The sequence below is a fragment of the Pyrus communis genome, chromosome 9 (genome assembly GCF_963583255.1).
Source record: "Pyrus communis chromosome 9, drPyrComm1.1, whole genome shotgun sequence".
Taxonomy (NCBI): domain Eukaryota; kingdom Viridiplantae; phylum Streptophyta; class Magnoliopsida; order Rosales; family Rosaceae; genus Pyrus; species Pyrus communis.
In genome coordinates this window covers 447,707-466,634 of record NC_084811.1, presented here as the reverse complement: position 1 = coordinate 466,634, position 18,928 = coordinate 447,707, and the positions used below count along the sequence as shown (strand labels likewise).

The 18,928-nt window shown below is 38.1% G+C and overlaps 3 protein-coding genes across 3 annotated transcripts; 1 reads left to right on the top strand and 2 right to left on the bottom strand.

Moving 5' to 3' along the window:
* Positions 1-6,432: 6,432 nt before the first annotated feature.
* On the bottom strand, positions 6,433-9,294 carry LOC137745136 (CBS domain-containing protein CBSX6-like). Its single transcript, XM_068485025.1, has 3 exons — positions 8,774-9,294; positions 8,330-8,682; positions 6,433-7,556 (listed from the first exon to the last, which is right to left on the bottom strand). Exons 2-3 carry the CDS (start codon positions 8,671-8,673, stop codon positions 6,623-6,625), a joined length of 1,278 nt encoding a protein of 425 aa, XP_068341126.1. The 5' UTR covers positions 8,674-8,682; positions 8,774-9,294; the 3' UTR covers positions 6,433-6,622.
* A 1,509-nt stretch (positions 9,295-10,803) lies between these two features.
* LOC137745889 (receptor-like protein CLAVATA2) lies at positions 10,804-13,310 on the top strand. The gene has a single exon (XM_068485923.1). It carries the CDS (start codon positions 11,078-11,080, stop codon positions 13,265-13,267), a length of 2,190 nt encoding a protein of 729 aa, XP_068342024.1. The 5' UTR covers positions 10,804-11,077; the 3' UTR covers positions 13,268-13,310.
* Positions 13,311-13,451: 141 nt separating this feature from the next.
* On the bottom strand, positions 13,452-17,356 carry LOC137745891 (protein TRIGALACTOSYLDIACYLGLYCEROL 3, chloroplastic-like). The gene is made up of 10 exons (XM_068485924.1): positions 16,746-17,356; positions 16,340-16,468; positions 15,641-15,736; positions 15,434-15,511; positions 15,277-15,338; positions 15,091-15,166; positions 14,708-14,815; positions 14,322-14,497; positions 14,139-14,223; positions 13,452-14,061 (listed from the first exon to the last, which is right to left on the bottom strand). The coding sequence occupies exons 1-10, from the start codon at positions 16,953-16,955 to the stop codon at positions 14,023-14,025; spliced, it is 1,059 nt and encodes a 352-aa protein (XP_068342025.1). The 5' UTR covers positions 16,956-17,356; the 3' UTR covers positions 13,452-14,022.
* Positions 17,357-18,928: the final 1,572 nt, after the last annotated feature.

The following is an 18,928-nucleotide window of genomic DNA, read 5'->3' as shown; positions in this document are numbered from 1 at the left end:
TCTCCACCTTATACACACATTTTCTGTAATTTATAATTTCATAATAACTCTTTTGTCCAAAAATAATAATAATAATAATTTCATAAAACTCTAATACAAGAGCTAGTATTGCCATGGGAACCCAAGCACGGAAAACAGATGCAATTCCGTACACTCAAACCATGCTTAAATGGAGTCAATCTAAAAGCCTATGTGATTCTTTTTTTATAAAATGATCTTGAGGATAAGGATTAGGTTAAGTTAGTCAGACACTGTATCAGTTATAATTACGTGTCAAGCTTGTCATCTATAAACAAATGAACATAAAACTTGCTGCTTGCAAGTAGAAATAATATCATTAGGATTGTAAATGAGAAATTTTATATGCGACTGCTATAAATGATAAGATTGCAGTTCTTATCCATTAGAGTTTAATTTAAGGGAATTTTAACAAAAAATTCCTATTACTGTTTACTTTAATGAAAACCCACATTTTTACATTAAAAAGTCAATCATGATACTATTCACCTTACCATTTATCTTGTCCTTACAGTTAAAACTCAAAGTTTTCAAACTTTTTTTATTAATTTTCTTTTTAATTTAATCGAAACCTGTTAAATTAGATTATCAGTATGTAAGAAAAATCCAATGAAGGTGAGGTAGGCAATTATATGATTTCGAATTGAATATTGATGTACCAACTACCAACTAGTTAAACGGACTGGTGGGCCATTTCTTTTGGTTTGCCATTAAAAGTCCAATCACTCAAAACATGAACTGATACTTTACGACCCACTTCAATTTAACGTCCCAGCCCAGAATCTCTGAGGCCCCCACTATTTACTCCCAAAGCCCAAAAACAGAAAGCACCTCCTCAGCCACTGTAAGAACGTATAATGTTTGCCAAAAACACAGCAACTGCCTCGGGATTCGGTAACTGACAGTGAGGACCTTCAGGAAGTAAATGTGAACGCAGAAGAGGAAGACTACCAACGCCTCCGCCACCACCAAATCGTCGGGACTGGGGAGCTTTGGGAGGATGTAAACAGCTAGATAGTACATCACGGCGGCGAGTAACAAATGGCCGATCAGAACCACCGAGTTCGGGGCTCTTCCGGAGGCTCTCGGAGGGGAAGGGAGGTGCGTAACCATCATACAGATCATAGGGGAAGGGAACCTACGGAGGCATGAAGCCATGAGGGCAGATTGGTCTGAACCCATGACCGAGAGAGAGAGTAGATTTTACAGTGGGCGACGCAAATAGAGTTGGGCGATGACTAGGGTAAAACGTAGTCGTGCTGTTTTCTAATTGGGCGGCCCGGATCCATGGGACCGCAGCGGTAAAATTAAAACGTTGGTTTTTTTTGGCCTAAGGATCCTCTTTGTGACAATTTTAAGGATCCTCAAATCATGTTCATTTATTGTGATCAATTTTCTTTAAGTACTATTAATGTTCAATTTTAAATAAAATAATTTAAAATAATTTCTGATCACACGATATATGATAAACGGACACGATTGAAGGATCTTCATAAAGAGGATATGGAGAGAATCCTCATTCATTTTTTGGAGTTGGATTCCCTCGTGGCAAAAACTGTGTGGAGGAATGTCTACTAGTTATCCTTAAACTTCTGTGCTTGGTAGAGAAGCAGCAAACAAAGGTACGCTTGCTTGCTATCCTGTTCTCTGCCGCAACCCGACCTGCCGCACTAGAATTGGGGAGACTTGGATCTAGGCAAGCTCCTTTTTTATTCAATAAAAAAGATGTGTGGCAAGGGTAGTTACTTGCTCTAATGCAGCTAAACAAGAAAGTCAATGAAATCGAAACTCATTCTAACTATTCTAATCTAAAGTAAGACTTTGAAAGGAAGGTTTGAGGGGGGTATAGTCGTTGGGTAAGAAAAACTGCCTTATTTGCCAAGGTTGTAGTTCGGAACTAGTTCATATCAAAAGACCTTAAGGGTTAATAGATGACGTTTTATTGCTGTGTTAGAAAGTATTGATGTTTATGCACTATGATGCGGGTTTGATCTTTACTAATCTCTTTTTCTCTTAACAACTAACAATTTAACCCAGTAACACTATGATTTATAAAATAAAACAAGACTTTAAGGCCCAATTCAAAACAATAAAATAGAAGGAATGTAATAGGACTAACCTTACAATGAAGTCACTTGAGAATGAATTTTTTTCCTTAATACACATGTATTAAACCCCAAAAACCTTTTACGAATATTGTATTCTTGAACTAGTGTCGTGTTGCATATACAATGCATACTGTACGCTTTGAGTACATCGATATTTTTACACTAAAAAAAGAAAGAGTTCTACAAAACCACATAATGGGTAGCCTAATTTGGTATCGAATTTGCTATCCACGAGATTCAAACATAAGACCTCTCGCTTCCTAGTGAAGAGAAATATCACCAAATCGTGACACTGAGTGACCATAATGTACACGTTTTAGTTAACGATATTAAAACTTATGTGGATTAAGAGAGCACATTTGTCCTAATTAATGTGGTTATGCTTACGACTACGTTCATGTCTATTAAATTGAATTTTCTTTCTAGACAAAAATAATATTCTATCCTAAATATTTCATTATATGAAAGCAAGTGCCGGATTGTCTTTGTTGGTTGAACATTTTTTTTTCAATTCACTACTTTCCAGGTTCAAATTATTCTCTCTCATCTTAAAGTAATTTAGAACAGAAATACCGCTTTTTGGAAAAAATAAAATAAAATAAAAATTTTTGATATAAAGGTGAAGATTCGAACTCATATTCAAACGGTAACACAAATCCTTTTTTTTTTTTTTTTGATAAACTAATAGTTCAATACAGAAAAATGGTACAGACTATGCTAATACAAATAAGCCCAACACAAAATAAAGGGTCACATCACACCCAAATCAGGCCCATAAAACAAAACTAGCCCAAATAAAAAAAGATCTCCGAAATTATCAACAAACCCTAAGACCAATAATACCAAAACCTAATCATCAATTTTCTTAATCTCGTTTGTCCAATGTATACTTCTCATCCAAGTTTCTTGAATCTCATGGTTTGGAGCAAACTCAACTTTCCCTTCACTTAGTGGTATTACACTCTTCTCAAAGAAACTGGACATGACACATGAGAAGAACTTGGAGCAATTGGGAAAGTCCAAATGGGAGTGCCTCGACCTCCAATGCTCCATCAGCTGCAACAAATGTGATAATTGGGCCAACGGAAAACCAGGAGCCAAATCATTAAAGGCTTCCCAGTCACAGGCTCCAAAAGAGAACAGGAGTTGAAGATAAAAATAAATAAGGTCATATTTGGAGGTGCAACAATTAGTGCAGTCAGAACGTGTACCGTGTACAATGTGTCACACGGCTCCATTCTCTTTCGGTAAAGACTTTGCCATGAAAATTTTCATGACTCTTGGTACATTCTTCTCCGCATAATTGTCTTCCTCCTTTACAAACTTAACAAGCTGTACAGAAAATTTCCAGTCAAATGTTCAAGCTGTCATCTCAAATCATATTATCCTTCGTCAACATTATATCATATCAATCCTTTCATCATTTTTTTCAATTTTTGAATAGATACAATCAAGTACAAATTTACTATGGAAAGAAAAGTTGAGTTCAAATGTTTACCTTGTAATTCTTAAAACCACCCAGGCCAATACAGAGCAAATTGCAGCCGGATACACCATCACTGGATGCCGCCATTCAGATGGGAGAAAAGATTGGAGAAATAGAGGAACCGGGGAGAGAAGAGTTGGGGGTGCAAGCTCAATTATGGAGAGACGCTTGGAGTTGTTGGTTGGGACGCCGCGTAGAGTGCTAAGTAGAGACCCCAAAAGAGGCTAGGGTTTTCAGAAGTTTGTTCTCTTAACTCCTGCTCTACAAGATCGATTGATCCTCTGCAAACACAGGTAGAAAGTGAGTGAGAGAGAGATCTTGGAGCTCACTTGCTCTGGTTGTAACTCAGTGCCGATGAAACTAGGCTTTGACCTAGAGGCTGTTGGAAACCTGTGTTACCTGTGTTATGTGGGACTGCCAGTCCCACATTGCCCATACACCATCTACAACAACTCTTTATAAGTGAGTTCACTCACTTATAGTTTGAATTGAATTAGGCTAAAGCCATGGACCTTGGATTTTAGACTTGGAGAGTTTGGGTGTATATATTAAATATCAAAGATAAGCCTTGGGCCTTAGATGGACGAAAAACACAAGTTATGTTTTTTATTTTTTGGATTTAGTTTTTTCCGAAAGGGTAAAACTGATTGAACAGTTTCATTCAGTTTTTAAATTGATTGAACAGTTGCATTCGGTTTTCTTTTTAACAAAAACTGATAAGCATGAACGGTTGGGGAAGTTCAAATTATGCCATTATATATATGGCAATAAAATCAGAAACTGAGATCAATTTTTATATACTCATTCCTCCATATTTCGCTGAGAACAACACAACCAATTCGCCAAGAATCCAAGTTCGAGTGCAAGAACTTGGATTAGATAGTTGTATCCTGCAAGATAGACGTCCAAGGACTGCTGCACTGGTGTAGGGACGAATTTCTGTCTTAGGAGATTGTTTCTGCAAGCCTCTATGTGCAAGAAACAAGTCAGTGATTTATGATTTTATATATAATCTCATTAAGTGTTTATGTTCTAATATATTGTGTTTGTCGTTGAGTTTTTCCATTTGAAATAAAACTGTGCAAATTGTTATATAATATACACTTGACGTGTGATTGGTTCTAACAGAGGCTTTATAGAATGATGGATCATGAATGGAACTTGTTGAAGTAGGTGCCAATATAATGGACGTTGTACTTTGGTAGATGATACTGCATTTACACTTTCTGAAACTCGCATTGACGGATTTTGTGCTCGAGTAGGAGAGCTTTCATAGAACTATTGTGTACTTGTGACACCGCTACGTCTTGTTACCATTTTATTCAGGATTATAACTTACGTATTTTTATTAATATACCTAAAGTGAAACATGTCAGTCCATCTATATTATAACACGTGAAATAATAATATCACATGATGGTTGTTGTGAATGAACAATCATCTCCGCCAACACACTAAGCTATTTACTCCATCTAAACTTTTTTTTTTTCTCTGACCTTTAAACTGAGGAATTTGCTACCATACTTATATGTATTATGGTGATTGTAGTTGTTGATACACAAAATCGGGTGAACTTTGGAACAACGTAAAACGATAAGGTTGTGACTTTCGTAAGGTTGCTCAAATCACTAATTATAAGTGTTCGCTACAGTAAATACATGTGATGATACAAAAATATGATATTTACCTAATATCACCATGATTACAAAATATCACATTACATAGTATTAAAATATGATACAAATATATAGTAAGTCCATATGTAATGGAATTGAATAGTTACAGCTGTGGTCGTTATGAATTGAATTGAATAGTTACATATGTAATGGAAAATGTACTTGATTTGGTTGTTGTGTATTGAAGATGTAAATTTATTTGGTTGACATGGTTGTTGGGAATGAACACCTATGTACGTGTTCTATTGGAGTTCGTATGAGAACAGGATAAAACAGTGAGGGAAATACCCGCAAGTGGGAGAGATTTTTTAATGTGTTTGGAACACAGGACGGTACGTCATATGTTATTATACAAGTGGGGGGAAGTGTGTCCTTTTACTTGTACAATAACATATGACATATGTGCCTGTATTTCGAACACACTAAAAAATCTCTCATCAAATGGGAAGTTGACGATATTATAACTTAATTCTCTTGACAACAAGGCACGAGCCCTTACCCATTCATTCCATTATGTTTTCCATGCGTAGGGTTCCATACCCTTCTGTTTTGTTGAATTCTTAAACCTATCCATCTTTTTTTTTGTTTTAGCAGTCACCCGTAATCATAGACGACGACCGTGACTTCTACAAGGGTTCCAGCTTAAGAGAGACGACTCATTACCGGAATACAATTTGCCGGAGCACACTCTTGGTCCATCACTCCTCGACCACCACCCCGATAAGCGTCCTATCCTGGCCTTCTTCGCCGGCGGTGCTAATGGAGACATAAGGAAGTTCTTGTTTGAACATTGCAGGGACAAAGACGATGAAATCCAAGTCCATGAGTACCTTCCAAGGGGGCAAAATTACCACTAGATTATGGGACTGACCAAGTTTTGCTTGTGCCCTAGTGGCTCTGAAGCTGCTAGCCCTAGAGTGTTTGAGGCAATGTATGCAGGGTGCGTCCCTTGTCCTCATGTCGGATTTACCATTCATTGCCCTTCGCTGATGTTCTTGATTGGAGCAAAAGCAGCAATCGGTTATCAACGAATCTATTTGATAACTTGACAATAAACCCTGCTAAGCAAAATGCAGAAAGAAATTTCTCTCAAAATTGTAAAGAAATCTTTTGCCTATAAGATGTGTAACGTAACGTCGATGAGTAAAATCAAATACAAATGGATTATTTCACTTGGTACATTATTCGTTATTGCAAGAAAGTTTTACAAAAAGGTCAAAACCCAGTCTTAAACCCATTTTTACATCCTAGCCGGCACAAGTTGCATATGAAACATAAATTTCGGAAAGTACAATGTAAGAAGTATGGCGGAGAAAGGAAAAACGATGAATAACTCAACGGTGAATATCATTACCAGAAACCTCAGTCGTCCGACCAAGTGCAGGGTTTGTAGGGGCTGGTTGTTTGGTGACAGCGGCCATAATATCTGCATAACCCACCACTCCAACTACAATATCATCACTGTGATCCTCAGTCACCCACACATGAGTTGCCCTGTGAGACAACATCTGAGCCATCACTGCCGCCAATGAACTCGTAACCCTACAGGTCAAGGGTGCACTTCTGCCCCTATACATGCTTCTGCTTACTCCCATGCTTGGGCTCGCGGGATTGAACCCTATACTCCTGCTACTAAACTTCTTCGGCCTTGCTGACCCGCCACCATTAGCTTGATTATTATTGCCAGCAGCTGGACGCAAAGAGAAATTGTATTCTGACCTTGAGGATGCATTATCCTCCACTCCCATCACAAACTGTCCAGCGGAGAGATTAGCTAAAGCCCATGCTGCTGATAAGTAATCACATTTCCATAGTTTGGAGGCCGAGATCTCTCCGATGATCTTATACTCATCATCCTGTGTCTGTTCGACAACAGCAACTGCACTAGGGTCGTCAGGAAGCTTTTTAGTGGCTTCAATGGCTGCAGCCGAGGCTTCAACAAATTGGTAGTTTGGGTTAATTGCTCCAAGAGAGGAGATAGAGGAGAGCGGAAGAGGTGCTAGGGCACCTAGGCAACCAATCAGGAAACGGATGACATCTTCTCTTGAGAGACAGCAAAACTTGTCACAGGTACTGCTAGTGGAAGATGAGGAAGGCCGATTGAGATTGGTAGAAGGGTTATTGCTGCTGCCACTAGCATCCATGTTCTTGAGCCATTTGCCATTATAGATAATAGAGAAACGTTTGCTCATGCCTTTCCATACCACACTCTTTCGAACAATAAGACGCTTTACACCATGCTTCATCATCTCCAGCGCATCTATCAACCTTGCAGAAACACAAATCCAAAATGGGAAACAATGCACATTTCATTTTTAAGTAATGATTTCTTGTTTCTTTTGCTAATCAATGTACATCCAAAACATACTACAGAACTTCACAACTAGTAACTCATAAAGAAAATGCCATTTTGGTTGGAAACGTCAAGAAATGGATGCATATGTATCAATACCCCAGTAGAAATGATTTCTTTAAACTTCAGATTTCCAAAGAATTTCCTTGCTTTACGAATATCAGAAATTGAATCTTAACTAGTGATCAGGTTATATAAAATAACTTTTTGAAGCCATGAACCAAGCATGCCACAAAGTACAAAAGAATCAATGATCAACAGATGGACGGAAGCGGTAAAAAAGAAAACAGATTTCACATCACATCCAGAACGGAATTGTGCCCGCAGCATGCAGCCATAATAATCAATATGAGCAAAAGAAGTAGAAGCACAAAGATCAACAACTAAACAACATATGCCATTTAGGAATCCCCCTTTACACAAAGGTCATACTGCAACGCTAACAAGTTAACCTCTCAATTGGTACAATCATACACTCAATCCAACAGAAATCATCCCACAACAATTAGCCACCGAAAAAACACCAATCACCACAAAGTACTTCAAGTGCAAGATATCAAAACCAAATCACAGAACACAATTCGAATCATAAAACACCATGATCAATAACCGTAGAAACAACACTTAAGATCAACAGAATTAACAGCATTACCATATAAAGTAGTAAGATTGAGAAGTAGTAGCTAACCTTGTGGCAGGATCAACCTGCTTGAGCAAAGAATTATTCGGAACAACGACATCAGACACCGGAGTCTTCAAAGCCTTGTCATGATCCTCAAGGCACTCGCTTTTAGCAAAGAAAGCAACAATGTCGAGGGAATTAAGGATTCCCACGAACCTCTGCTGCAGCAATTCACTGTTTTCGACCATTCCCACAAGCGGTTTCTTCTTCCACACCGGTATGCCGCATTCCGTTGACTCTCCGATTGCCCTTATGGCCGCCTCCATCGTCTCCGTCTCGCACAGCTCCACCATCTCCGGCTTCCCCACCGTTAGATCACCAACAACATGGTACAGAAACACCGATGCCATCCCAAATTTCTGTTCGAAAATTAAACAAAAATATTCAAAATTCCAGAGATCTCTCCATTTCTGCTGAATTAGCATAAAATATTTAAAAATCGAAATTTACCTCAACAGATACACTCAAAAACTGAGTTCTCTTGTTTTTCCGGGAAATCAAGCTTCTTTGATCGCACTTCAAATTTTCTGGGAAATCGAGTGACAAAAACCCAACAAAAAGCAATTTTCTTTGCGTTTGATTTATATATTCAAAGAAGAAAAACAGCAAAACGAAGAAAACCCAGATCGGCTAAAGGGTTCCTGAGAAAGCCGAAGACAGGAAATTTTCTGGGGAAACAAACAGGAAGAACAGAAGGGTACCGGGGAAAGCCGGTGAAAGGACGAGAGTTACGAGAGGGAGTGGAGGAAGAAGAGGAAGAGGTGGAAACCGGTAATGGGTAATCTGTGAAGGGTCAGCAAAGAGAAGGAAGGAGGGAAATGAGGAGGTTTGGCCATTGATGGAGGAGGGGAAGAAGCTGAAGGTAAAGGCCCATCAAATGTGTCTCGCGAAACTCTCAGACCGAAATGTTCTGGTAATTTATGAGAAGATGTGGTGGATGAGAATTGATGACTTAATCAGACACAAATTCTGACCTTTCGGTGTATGATTAATTAGCTAAAGGGTGATTTAATTTTCGATTATTACCTTTTCTATTTACTCAAAGATTTGAACTTTTTTTATTTATACGATCAATATTTTATATATGTTTCCTCTTGCATAAAGAGGCATCAGAGGCAATTATTGTAGCAACGACACTCTATTTAGAAGGATTGAGTTGATTAGGAGGGAACCAGATTCCCTCCGGATCCAATAAAACTAAGCCGGTTGAACAGGCGATCTGGACCGTTAAAATTTGATTCAACGGGCATAAATAGGAGGCTCTTTAAAAATTATAATAATTGTAATTGTTGAATCAAATTTCAACGGTCCGGATCACCTGCTCAGCAGACTCAGTATATATGGATCTAGAGGGGCTCCGGTTCCGATTAGGAGAGCATATATGTTCTAATTAATGTATTTATACTCATGATTACGTTCATGTCTATTAAATTAAATTTTTTTTTTGTTTGAGTACATCGATATTTTTACACTAAGGAGAGAGGGAGTTCGGCTAAGCCACATAATGAGCAGCCTAATTTGGTATCGAATTCGACATCCACGAGATTCGAACCTAAAACCTTTCACTTCCAAGTGAAGAAGAATATCATAATACCGTAGTATTAAATGACAATTGAATTTTCGTTTTAGACAAAAATAAAATTGTATCCTAAATTATTTCATTATATGAAAGCAAGCAAGGAATTGCCTTTGCCGGTTTAATATTATTCTTTCAACTCACTTGCTTTCCAAGTTTAAACTATTTTTCCCCACCATAGAGTAATTTAGAATTTAAATACCACTTGTATTAAAACCATTAGGATCGACCTTTATTTTGTGATGGGCGCATATCATTCTCAAAACAAATATAGCAAACAAACCAATAAACTTGTCTTAAGACTAGAGAATCAAATTCTAGCCTCGATCTTTTAAGGTTCTTCTATTTTTTGTTTTTTTGCATTTGTAGAAATATAATCGTGTATGTATTGTTTAATAGTTTACAATAAAATATAAGGAAAACTAATGAAAGAGGTTTGAAAACTTTGAGTTTTAACGATAAGGACAAAATAAAGGAAATAGTACCAGGATTGATTTTTTAATGTAAAAATATAATTTTTCGTTAAAATAAATAGTACCAGAAATTTTTCGTTAAAATTCCTTAGCAATTTTTCATAGCTTTTTCCAACATGATATGCTCACAAATTGGCCTAACTCAAATTTCCTTTAAATTGAATTGGATTTTTTCATTTTTTGCTCAATTGGTAACTCAGCCCAAAGCAGTATTGGATCCAGTTTACAGGTCTATACATTCCATTACCAGCCCAGACAACTGAACTCAGCTCCACTTCAAAGAAAGCAAATAAATAAATAAAAAAGCAAAGGGAAGGAAGCTTTAATGGCTTCCTTTTTCCACATTCCATATCCCTCTTTGCTTCTTCCACACTATCATTTGCTCCATTTTCATCTGTAAGTCTCTCTCTCTCTCTCTCCCCCCCCCCCCCCCCTGCACTAGTCACTTATTGCATTCTTGTTTTTCTAATTGTCCAAAATTTTTGCTTCTCATCCATCTTCTTCAAGATTTTTTTTCCTGCTTTTACCCCTGTGGTAGGTCTAATTTATAGCTACTGCCACTGAGCTTTTTCTTCAGCTTGTCCAATACTTTGCTTCTAATCCATCTTGGGGAAGATGGGCTTTAGTTTCTCACCCTTGTTACTGCCTTAATTTACAGCTGCTGTTCTTCAACCCTTCTGAAAACCCTCCTCTACTTTTTTAGCCATGGAACACAAATGGGTTTCAGGTTTTTGCCCCTGTAGTACTCTGAAATTACGCGCACTGCTATTGGTATTGTTAGTGCTTGTATGCTCAAGCCTTTCTCAGTGTGTTGATCTTTACCCACAAGACAAAGACTCTGTCTTGCTGTTTAGGTCGTTGGTTCAAGACCCCAGCCAGAGCTTGTCCAGCTGGGTTGGGTCTAATTGTACCAACTGGACCGGAATCACCTGCGAAAACCAGACCGGCAGAGTGGTTTCGGTTAACTTGACCAGCATGAACTTGTCTGGCCAAATTCACCCCAATTTGTGCGAACTTCCATTTCTCGAACATTTGGTTTTGTCTGAAAACAACTTTACTTCCCCAGTCCCGTTGTGTTTTGGTTCTCTGCGCAGTCTCAAAACCCTTCATCTTGATCACAATAGGTTTCAGGGGACTGTGCCTGATACACTCATGAGGCTTAGGCAGCTGAAAGAACTTGTTTTGAATGGTAACGATTTGGGAGGGCTTGTTCCTTGGTGGGTAGGTAACTTCTCGTCTCTGTTGGAGAAGCTAGATATCGGGTTTAATTCGTTTCATGGGGAGATTCCTGAAAGCTTGTTGTACTCGAAATCTTTGAAGTATTTAGATGTTGGGAACAATAATTTATCTGGTATTCTGAGTGACTTTCACCAATCTTTGGTCTTTCTCAATCTTGAATCAAATCAGTTTTCCGGTACTTTGCCTTGTTTCTCTGCTTGTGTTCGGTCTCTTGGAGTTTTGAATCTGGCTAACAATTCTGTTGTGGGAGGAATGCCTACATGTATTGCTTCGCTTCAAGCTTTGAAGCATCTGAACCTGTCATTCAATCAGTTGACTTATGAGATATCTCCGAGGCTTGTGTTTTCAGAGAAGCTTCTTGTCTTGGACTTGAGTTACAATGACTTGTCTGGCCCTCTTCCGAGCAAGATTGCGGAAACAACAGACAAGTCTGGGCTTGTTCTTCTTGATCTGTCTCACAACAGTTTCTCTGGTGAAATCCCATTGAAGATTACCGAACTGAAAAGTTTGCAGGCCCTGTTTCTGTCATACAATCTTCTTGTGGGGGAGATTCCTGCGAGGATTGGAAATCTGACGTATCTCCAGGTGATTGATCTCTCGCACAACTCTCTATCAGGCTCAATTCCGTTGAACATGGTCGGATGTTTTCAGCTGCTTGCATTGATACTCAACAACAACAATCTTTCTGGTGAGATTCATCCAGAACTTGATGCATTGGATAGCTTGAAGATACTGGATATTAGCAACAACAAGATATCTGGTGAGATCCCGCTTACTTTAGCAGGCTGTAAATCTTTGGAGATTGTAGATTTCAGCTCCAACAATCTCTCCGGAACCTTGAGTGATGCAATCACCAAATGGTCAAACCTCAGGTATCTGTCCCTAGCTCAGAATGAATTTAACGGAAATCTGCCCAGCTGGCTCTTTACTTTTCCGGTTATCAGAATGATGGATTTCTCGGGAAACAAATTTTCGGGCTTCATACCAGACGCTAACTTTAACATGAGCATAAATTTTAACAATGGCGAGCTTGTTAAAATGCCGAGAGAGCCATTCGGTACATCGCACAATGCGGATACAAAAGTTTTGATTGTGGTCACTGGTAGCAGCGAATTAAGCTTCAATTATGTACTATCTTCGATGGTGGGAATCGATTTCTCCAATAATGTGCTAGATGGGGAGATTCCAGGGGGACTATTTGGATTACGCGGTTTGCAATACCTAAATTTGTCACGCAATTTTCTTCGTGGTCGTGTTCCAGATCTAGAGAAGATGTGGAGTTTAAGGGCCTTAGATATATCACACAATTCTTTGTCAGGTCATATTCCCGAAAACATTTCCAGCCTTCAACACCTGACTCTTTTGGATTTGTCATATAACTGTTTCTCTGGATTGGTTACGAAGAAGCAAGGATATTGGAGGTTTCCAGGAGCATTTGTTGGAAATCCAGATTTGTGTTTGGAGTCCTCCGATGGAGGGTGTGACCCGGCAAGCCTCCCCGTGGTGGCTGGGAAGGCGTTTGAAGGGGAAGAGGTCGAGGGGCGGATTTCTGTATGGGTTTTTTGTCTAAGTGCTTTCCTCAGTTTCTACTTTACGGGGTTGGCCCTCTTCTGCTCACCTCGAGCACGAAATTACTTTCTCAAGACAAGTGCTTAGCGTAATGTGCGCGTGGATTCGGATGACAACGAGAAGCTGTAAATTTTAATTACTCTCTTGTAACGGATGAGTTTGTTCTTCCATGCTTTGCTTTGCTAACATAGAACTAGCTGTTCCTTCCTACCCAGAATGCTCATAATAGTATTGCATAAGTTGTAATGACGACGTTGTAGGCAAGAATTTGTTCAAATATATGTTTCTATTCGGGCATATTGCTCCCTGAGAGTTGAAGATTTCATTCAGAAGATAAAAAGATACGAAAAAGGTGCGCGGTATTAATCTTTCATCAGAATTACAACGATGAAATCAGCTCTGAACCTCTCCTATCATCCCCTCAACTCGTATGAGGAATGCCCAAAGAGTAGAAATTTTGTCATTCGATATACGATCAATCGTATATTCTTCAGTTTTGAATGCATTTTCTCTAACAACAGGGCTGAAAACAGGTGCGGAACTCATAAACTCAAAACTAACCTGGTAAGAAAGTTATTAGTTATAAATAAGAAGGAGCAAATATCCCGGCCAACCTTGACATCTTTTTGCCATGTCTAATTCTGAATATGGCTCTCTTAACTCAGAAGCACGCCTAAAGATTCATGGGCATATGATTTTTGTTAGCCACTGAGAATTGTTGGCATGAGCTCCAATTGACTGCAATGAAGTACGAGAAAGGAGGCAGAGCCACCGTCTGACCCATTTCCCAGCTTTCTCCTCAAGGACTATGTCTTGTCTAATATGCATACCAAGGACGAGTTCTAATATTTAATCGGGCCGTCCAAGTTCCCGGATGCAAACTGAAAACACCCCCGCAAAAAATGTAAGTACTTGGTCTCAGGATCATGATTCATTGCAAGACCAAAATTGTCATTACCTGTTGAACGATTGGATTTGTTGAGGTGGTGAATTCATGAGTCATTCCTTGCCAGACTATCTCGCCCTCGTAGAGAAACAACAACCTACATAATGAATTTGTATACACTTTGTTTAAAACACATGTCACACAATCAATGCAACTGTTCAATAATAACATGTCAATTTGGATGAGGCACATAACCTGTCAACAGCTCGTCTGATGGTACTATGTTGGTGAGTAACAACAACATAAGATGCGATCTGCCCAGGTTTCTCGACTGCATCCTGACCTTTTGTATGAACAGAGCGGATGAGGTCTTCTACCACAGTAGATGCAATAGGATCAAGTCCAGCTGTTGGCTCATCATATAAAAGCACCTGTTTAAGGGCATAGAAGGCTGTCAGGACTCATGAGAACACAGTACACGATTGCATCTTATTCTCAGATGAATGATACTATTGATCTTGGGACTATGAAGGAATGCAAAGGGAATCACGACTCACGAGAAAGGCAACAGTTATCAAAACATTATCCAAGGAAACAAATTAAATAAAGAACATGATAAAGTTATCATCTTCTAAAAATACCTCTGGCTCTATCGCTTCCTTTGTGGTATCATAAATTATGGATCGAGCCAGAGCAACTCGTTTCTTCATTCCACCAGACAGCTCCGAAGGTAACCGATCTTCAACTCCCTATACAAATAACCAAGATTGATTTGAACAAACTTAAAAGCCAAAGTCAAACTCCATTCTATTTAGTGCTGGTGGGGTTGGTTGGTGAGCAGTGATATCAAAATATTACATCCCATACTAACGAGATCATTAGAAGACAGTTGATGCCAAGGGTGGGAAGATGCTCAGAAATGCTCAGAAATATTTGGGTTGGGAGGGAGGGGAGGGGAGGGGGTAAGTTGAGGAAGGTAGCTACTTTGCAGACTGATAAGTGATAATTGACATTTTAACCATACCTTTAACCCGACTGCAGCCAAGCTCTCAGTCACAAGCTTTGCAATTTGATCCTCGGGCATGCTCGAATTTTCATACCTAATAAATTAACAATAAATTATACTTTGACAGTTCTATTGAAACCTAATCTATCAGTCCTAACAGTGGAAAAGAGTGCCAAAATTCAAAAGAATTTAAAGCTGACTTACAGAAGAAAACCGACATTTTCACGAACAGTCAAAGAATCAAAAAGTGCAGCGCTCTGAAACACCTGTTAGGTAGTAGATAAATACGTTAAAAGACATTTTTTGTATACAAGTGAACCAGAAAGAAATAGATGACCCCTATCATAACAGTGAAGTTTACCAATCCAATCCGAAGACCGGATATCTCATCATCGCTGATCAAACCAACTCTCTTTCGACCTCGAATGTACACCTCTCCCTGCTCGTTACACAATGGACATAATCTTTATAAGAGAACAACAACCAACTCATTGAAGCTCAATAAAGTCTAAACAGAAGTTAATGCAACAAAGGGTAGAATAATATGAAAACCAGCTTAACTATCAACCTTGTCAGGAGCAAGAAGCCCTGCCATTATCTTCAGAACTGTAGATTTTCCGGTGCCAGAAGGCCCAATTATTCCAACAGCTTCACCATGCCTAATCTATAAATGAATCCACAAATGACCAATAATATCTTTTATTAGAAACAGAAATTATATTGAAAATATAGGAAAGCCAAAGCAATGAAAGGGAAGACCAGTAGCACATTCAATGTTAAAGAACAATATTATAGGAAGCAATACACGGGATAGGTAAGAAGAAAACAGTCCTAAACAACACCATTCCCATCCTTACAAAAAGAGAAGCATTCTTGTTTCTTTCATTCTAGAAATCCCATCGCAACGCTTTCCCAGCCTATCTAATTGAGAAAAAACCCAAACTACCTTTTGTAAGCATAACAATCTACTACATAACCCACAAGCTAAATCCCATTCAGATGCCAAACAGAGAATTGACTACTCTTCTTTTCACAAAGTATGCAGTCACAGGGTAAAGAAAGCACTGAATTCTTCAACTGAAGTGAATCGTTCGTTTTCAAATGGTTTACGAAACAAAAATTCAAGCTAAAGAATTTAACTTTTGATACTCTTGACCAAGAATTATCATGGTCACAGGACAATGGCAAAGTTCAAACTGATACCTCCAAAGACAATCAATGCACAAATTTTTTTAAAACAACTAGATATCAAATGAACTAGATTCACCTTGAAGCTCACACCTCTCAATATATGCTTCTCGCCAAACGATTTGTAGACGTCTCTACACTCGATCAGAACATCAGAATCACCCTCAGGCTCCCGAACTCTACTTAAATCCTCTGATTTAAATGAATCCTGATCAGAAAAACCATGTCAGCCACAGCTACCATTTATGATCTGGATTAATTCTAGCTACTAAAACATCTAACCACGCATTTCAAGTGTCCATTGGAAATCCAACACGGTGATCAAAACACGACACAAGTTCTCCAAACTGCAGCTTATCGAAAACAATACAAAGGAAATAACAAATAACAATATAATGTAGATGTCAATAGAAGCCAAATAAGCATACAAAATGGTTACTTTACCAAACAAAAGCATGGGTTCTGAAAAGGTTGTCTAAGACTACCTCAAATTTTGTAGCAACGGATTCATCGCTCCGCAGGTTCGGGGAAGGGGCCATACAAGCACACAAAACGTTTCTGGGCTCTTCCCTTTGCTTGTCACTACTATACCAATTGATCGTCCTTGCAAATCGAACGGGCCGAGAAAAACCAGTGGATGTGAAGCCACTGGATGTCGCCAGAGGAAACAACACTGAATTCGACAGAGAAACCATGCTTCTGGGTAGCAGAACGAGATTAAATTATCGGCGCCAAAAAATCACAATTTGAAGCAATTGAGGCCGTTGGCGTTGGAAATTTGCGATTTTGGAAACGACCCAGATCAGATTATAGGACGAAGACCATTTCTGGAAGCAACACGGTTGCAAATAGTGGAAATTTGATGAACTTGAAGGTGACCCAGATCAGTTTTTGGGCCAAAACGCCCAGAAGAGAAACCAATTGAGTGCAATTGCTGGGAGTAATTGCCGGGATTGTGGAGGAGCCGTTGTGGCGGCTGCGTAGGTGGGGGTAAAGTGGTGGACTTTTTTCTGAATTAGCACCGCACGTGTTTTTTGCTGGGGCATTTAACTCCTCTCACTCTCAGTCCTCCATTCTCTCCTATTGCCTTGCTTGGATTTACAGAGAGTATTGCCTTGCCTTCCATTCATATTATCATGGAAGTTTAATAAAAAATTCGCTGTTCATTTAACGAAAAATTATATTTTTACATTAAAAAATCAATCCTGATACTATTTATTTTACCCTTTATTTTGTCATTATCGTTAAAACTCAAAATTCTCAAGTCATTTTAGTGTTCCTTATTATTATTGGAGGACTTATATATAATAGTAGTCATGTGACATTCTGTTTAAATAAAACAATTAAAATTTAGGAAAATTAATGAAATGTTCAAAAAAAACTTCCATTTTAATGAAAAGTTATTTTTAAAAATATAGTGAATAGTATTAGGAAAATGTATAAATACGATTTTTCATTAAAAATAAACAGTACCAGAAGTATTTTATAAGTTACTTTTTTATACATATCATTTTATATAAGTTACTTTTTTTATTATCAACGTTGTAAATTGTTGTGTGTCGATTATATTGGGACCGATTTATTCATGGTATTGGGACCATAATATCAACATCTAATTTAAAGTCCATTTTTGGGGTCAGGGATTGGAGATGACATGACGTTATCACATTATTTTCATATTTAACAAAAGATGTCCAGATTTGACTTTATCATATTTAACAGTATTTTCATATTTGACCCAAAAAAAAAAAAGCATTTTTCTTTCATATTCCATGAAAACAGATATTTCAAGAGTTAATGGGTGATAATTATATTTGTAAACGTAAATTAAGTCAGTTGGTCAAGGTAGTGTGCTCGTTGGATATGAGTAATTTCAAAAATTAGATGGCACTCATATGTAACTTAATATAGTTTAGGTATTCATTTCATTTTATATGCGATGGTTACATTTTTATTTTATTTTAGGACAATATAAATGAAAACTTATGTCTACATATATGAAAAAGGACTATTCAAAATTGACAACTTATTGGGCCATGAGACAAAACCCTAAATGTAGCCTTCTATTTTACATCACATTCACTGAAACATGGGCTTAGTTTGAGGAGTGAGTCCATAAAAAAGTAAGAGAAAATTAAACAATTGAGTTTTTTTCAATGCACATCAGAACACGAGCCGTTAAATTTTATTAGATCAAATAAGCTAGCTAACGGTTCTTGTTATGATGTGTAGCTTACATCTTCATCGGACAAAGAATCATGGAAGCACTGGCAGTTGGATCCTTCCGAAGCCCAGAACTGTAGATTTGGGGTCAAAAACTTTTAGTCCAAGTTCATATTAATTGGGCATATAAACCAACCCAGATTAACCCAATATTATTAGGTAAAAACTCAACCATCAATAAGGATAAACCTAACCAATCTTTCCAAGCTCAAATTTTATCACAAACAATTTCAGGAAGATTATATTTTTATATCATTTTGTGTAGTTTATTTAAATAGAAGCAAAAAACCTACTTGTATTTATACGTCTCATCTATATTAGATAAATAACTCACAGTACAAAAATTGCTACATCTCGTGATAAAATGAGAGCTTCTAGAGGTTTATACCCGGGGCATATAATAGGCCAACGTATCAAGATTCAGAATATATAATAACATTGCTGG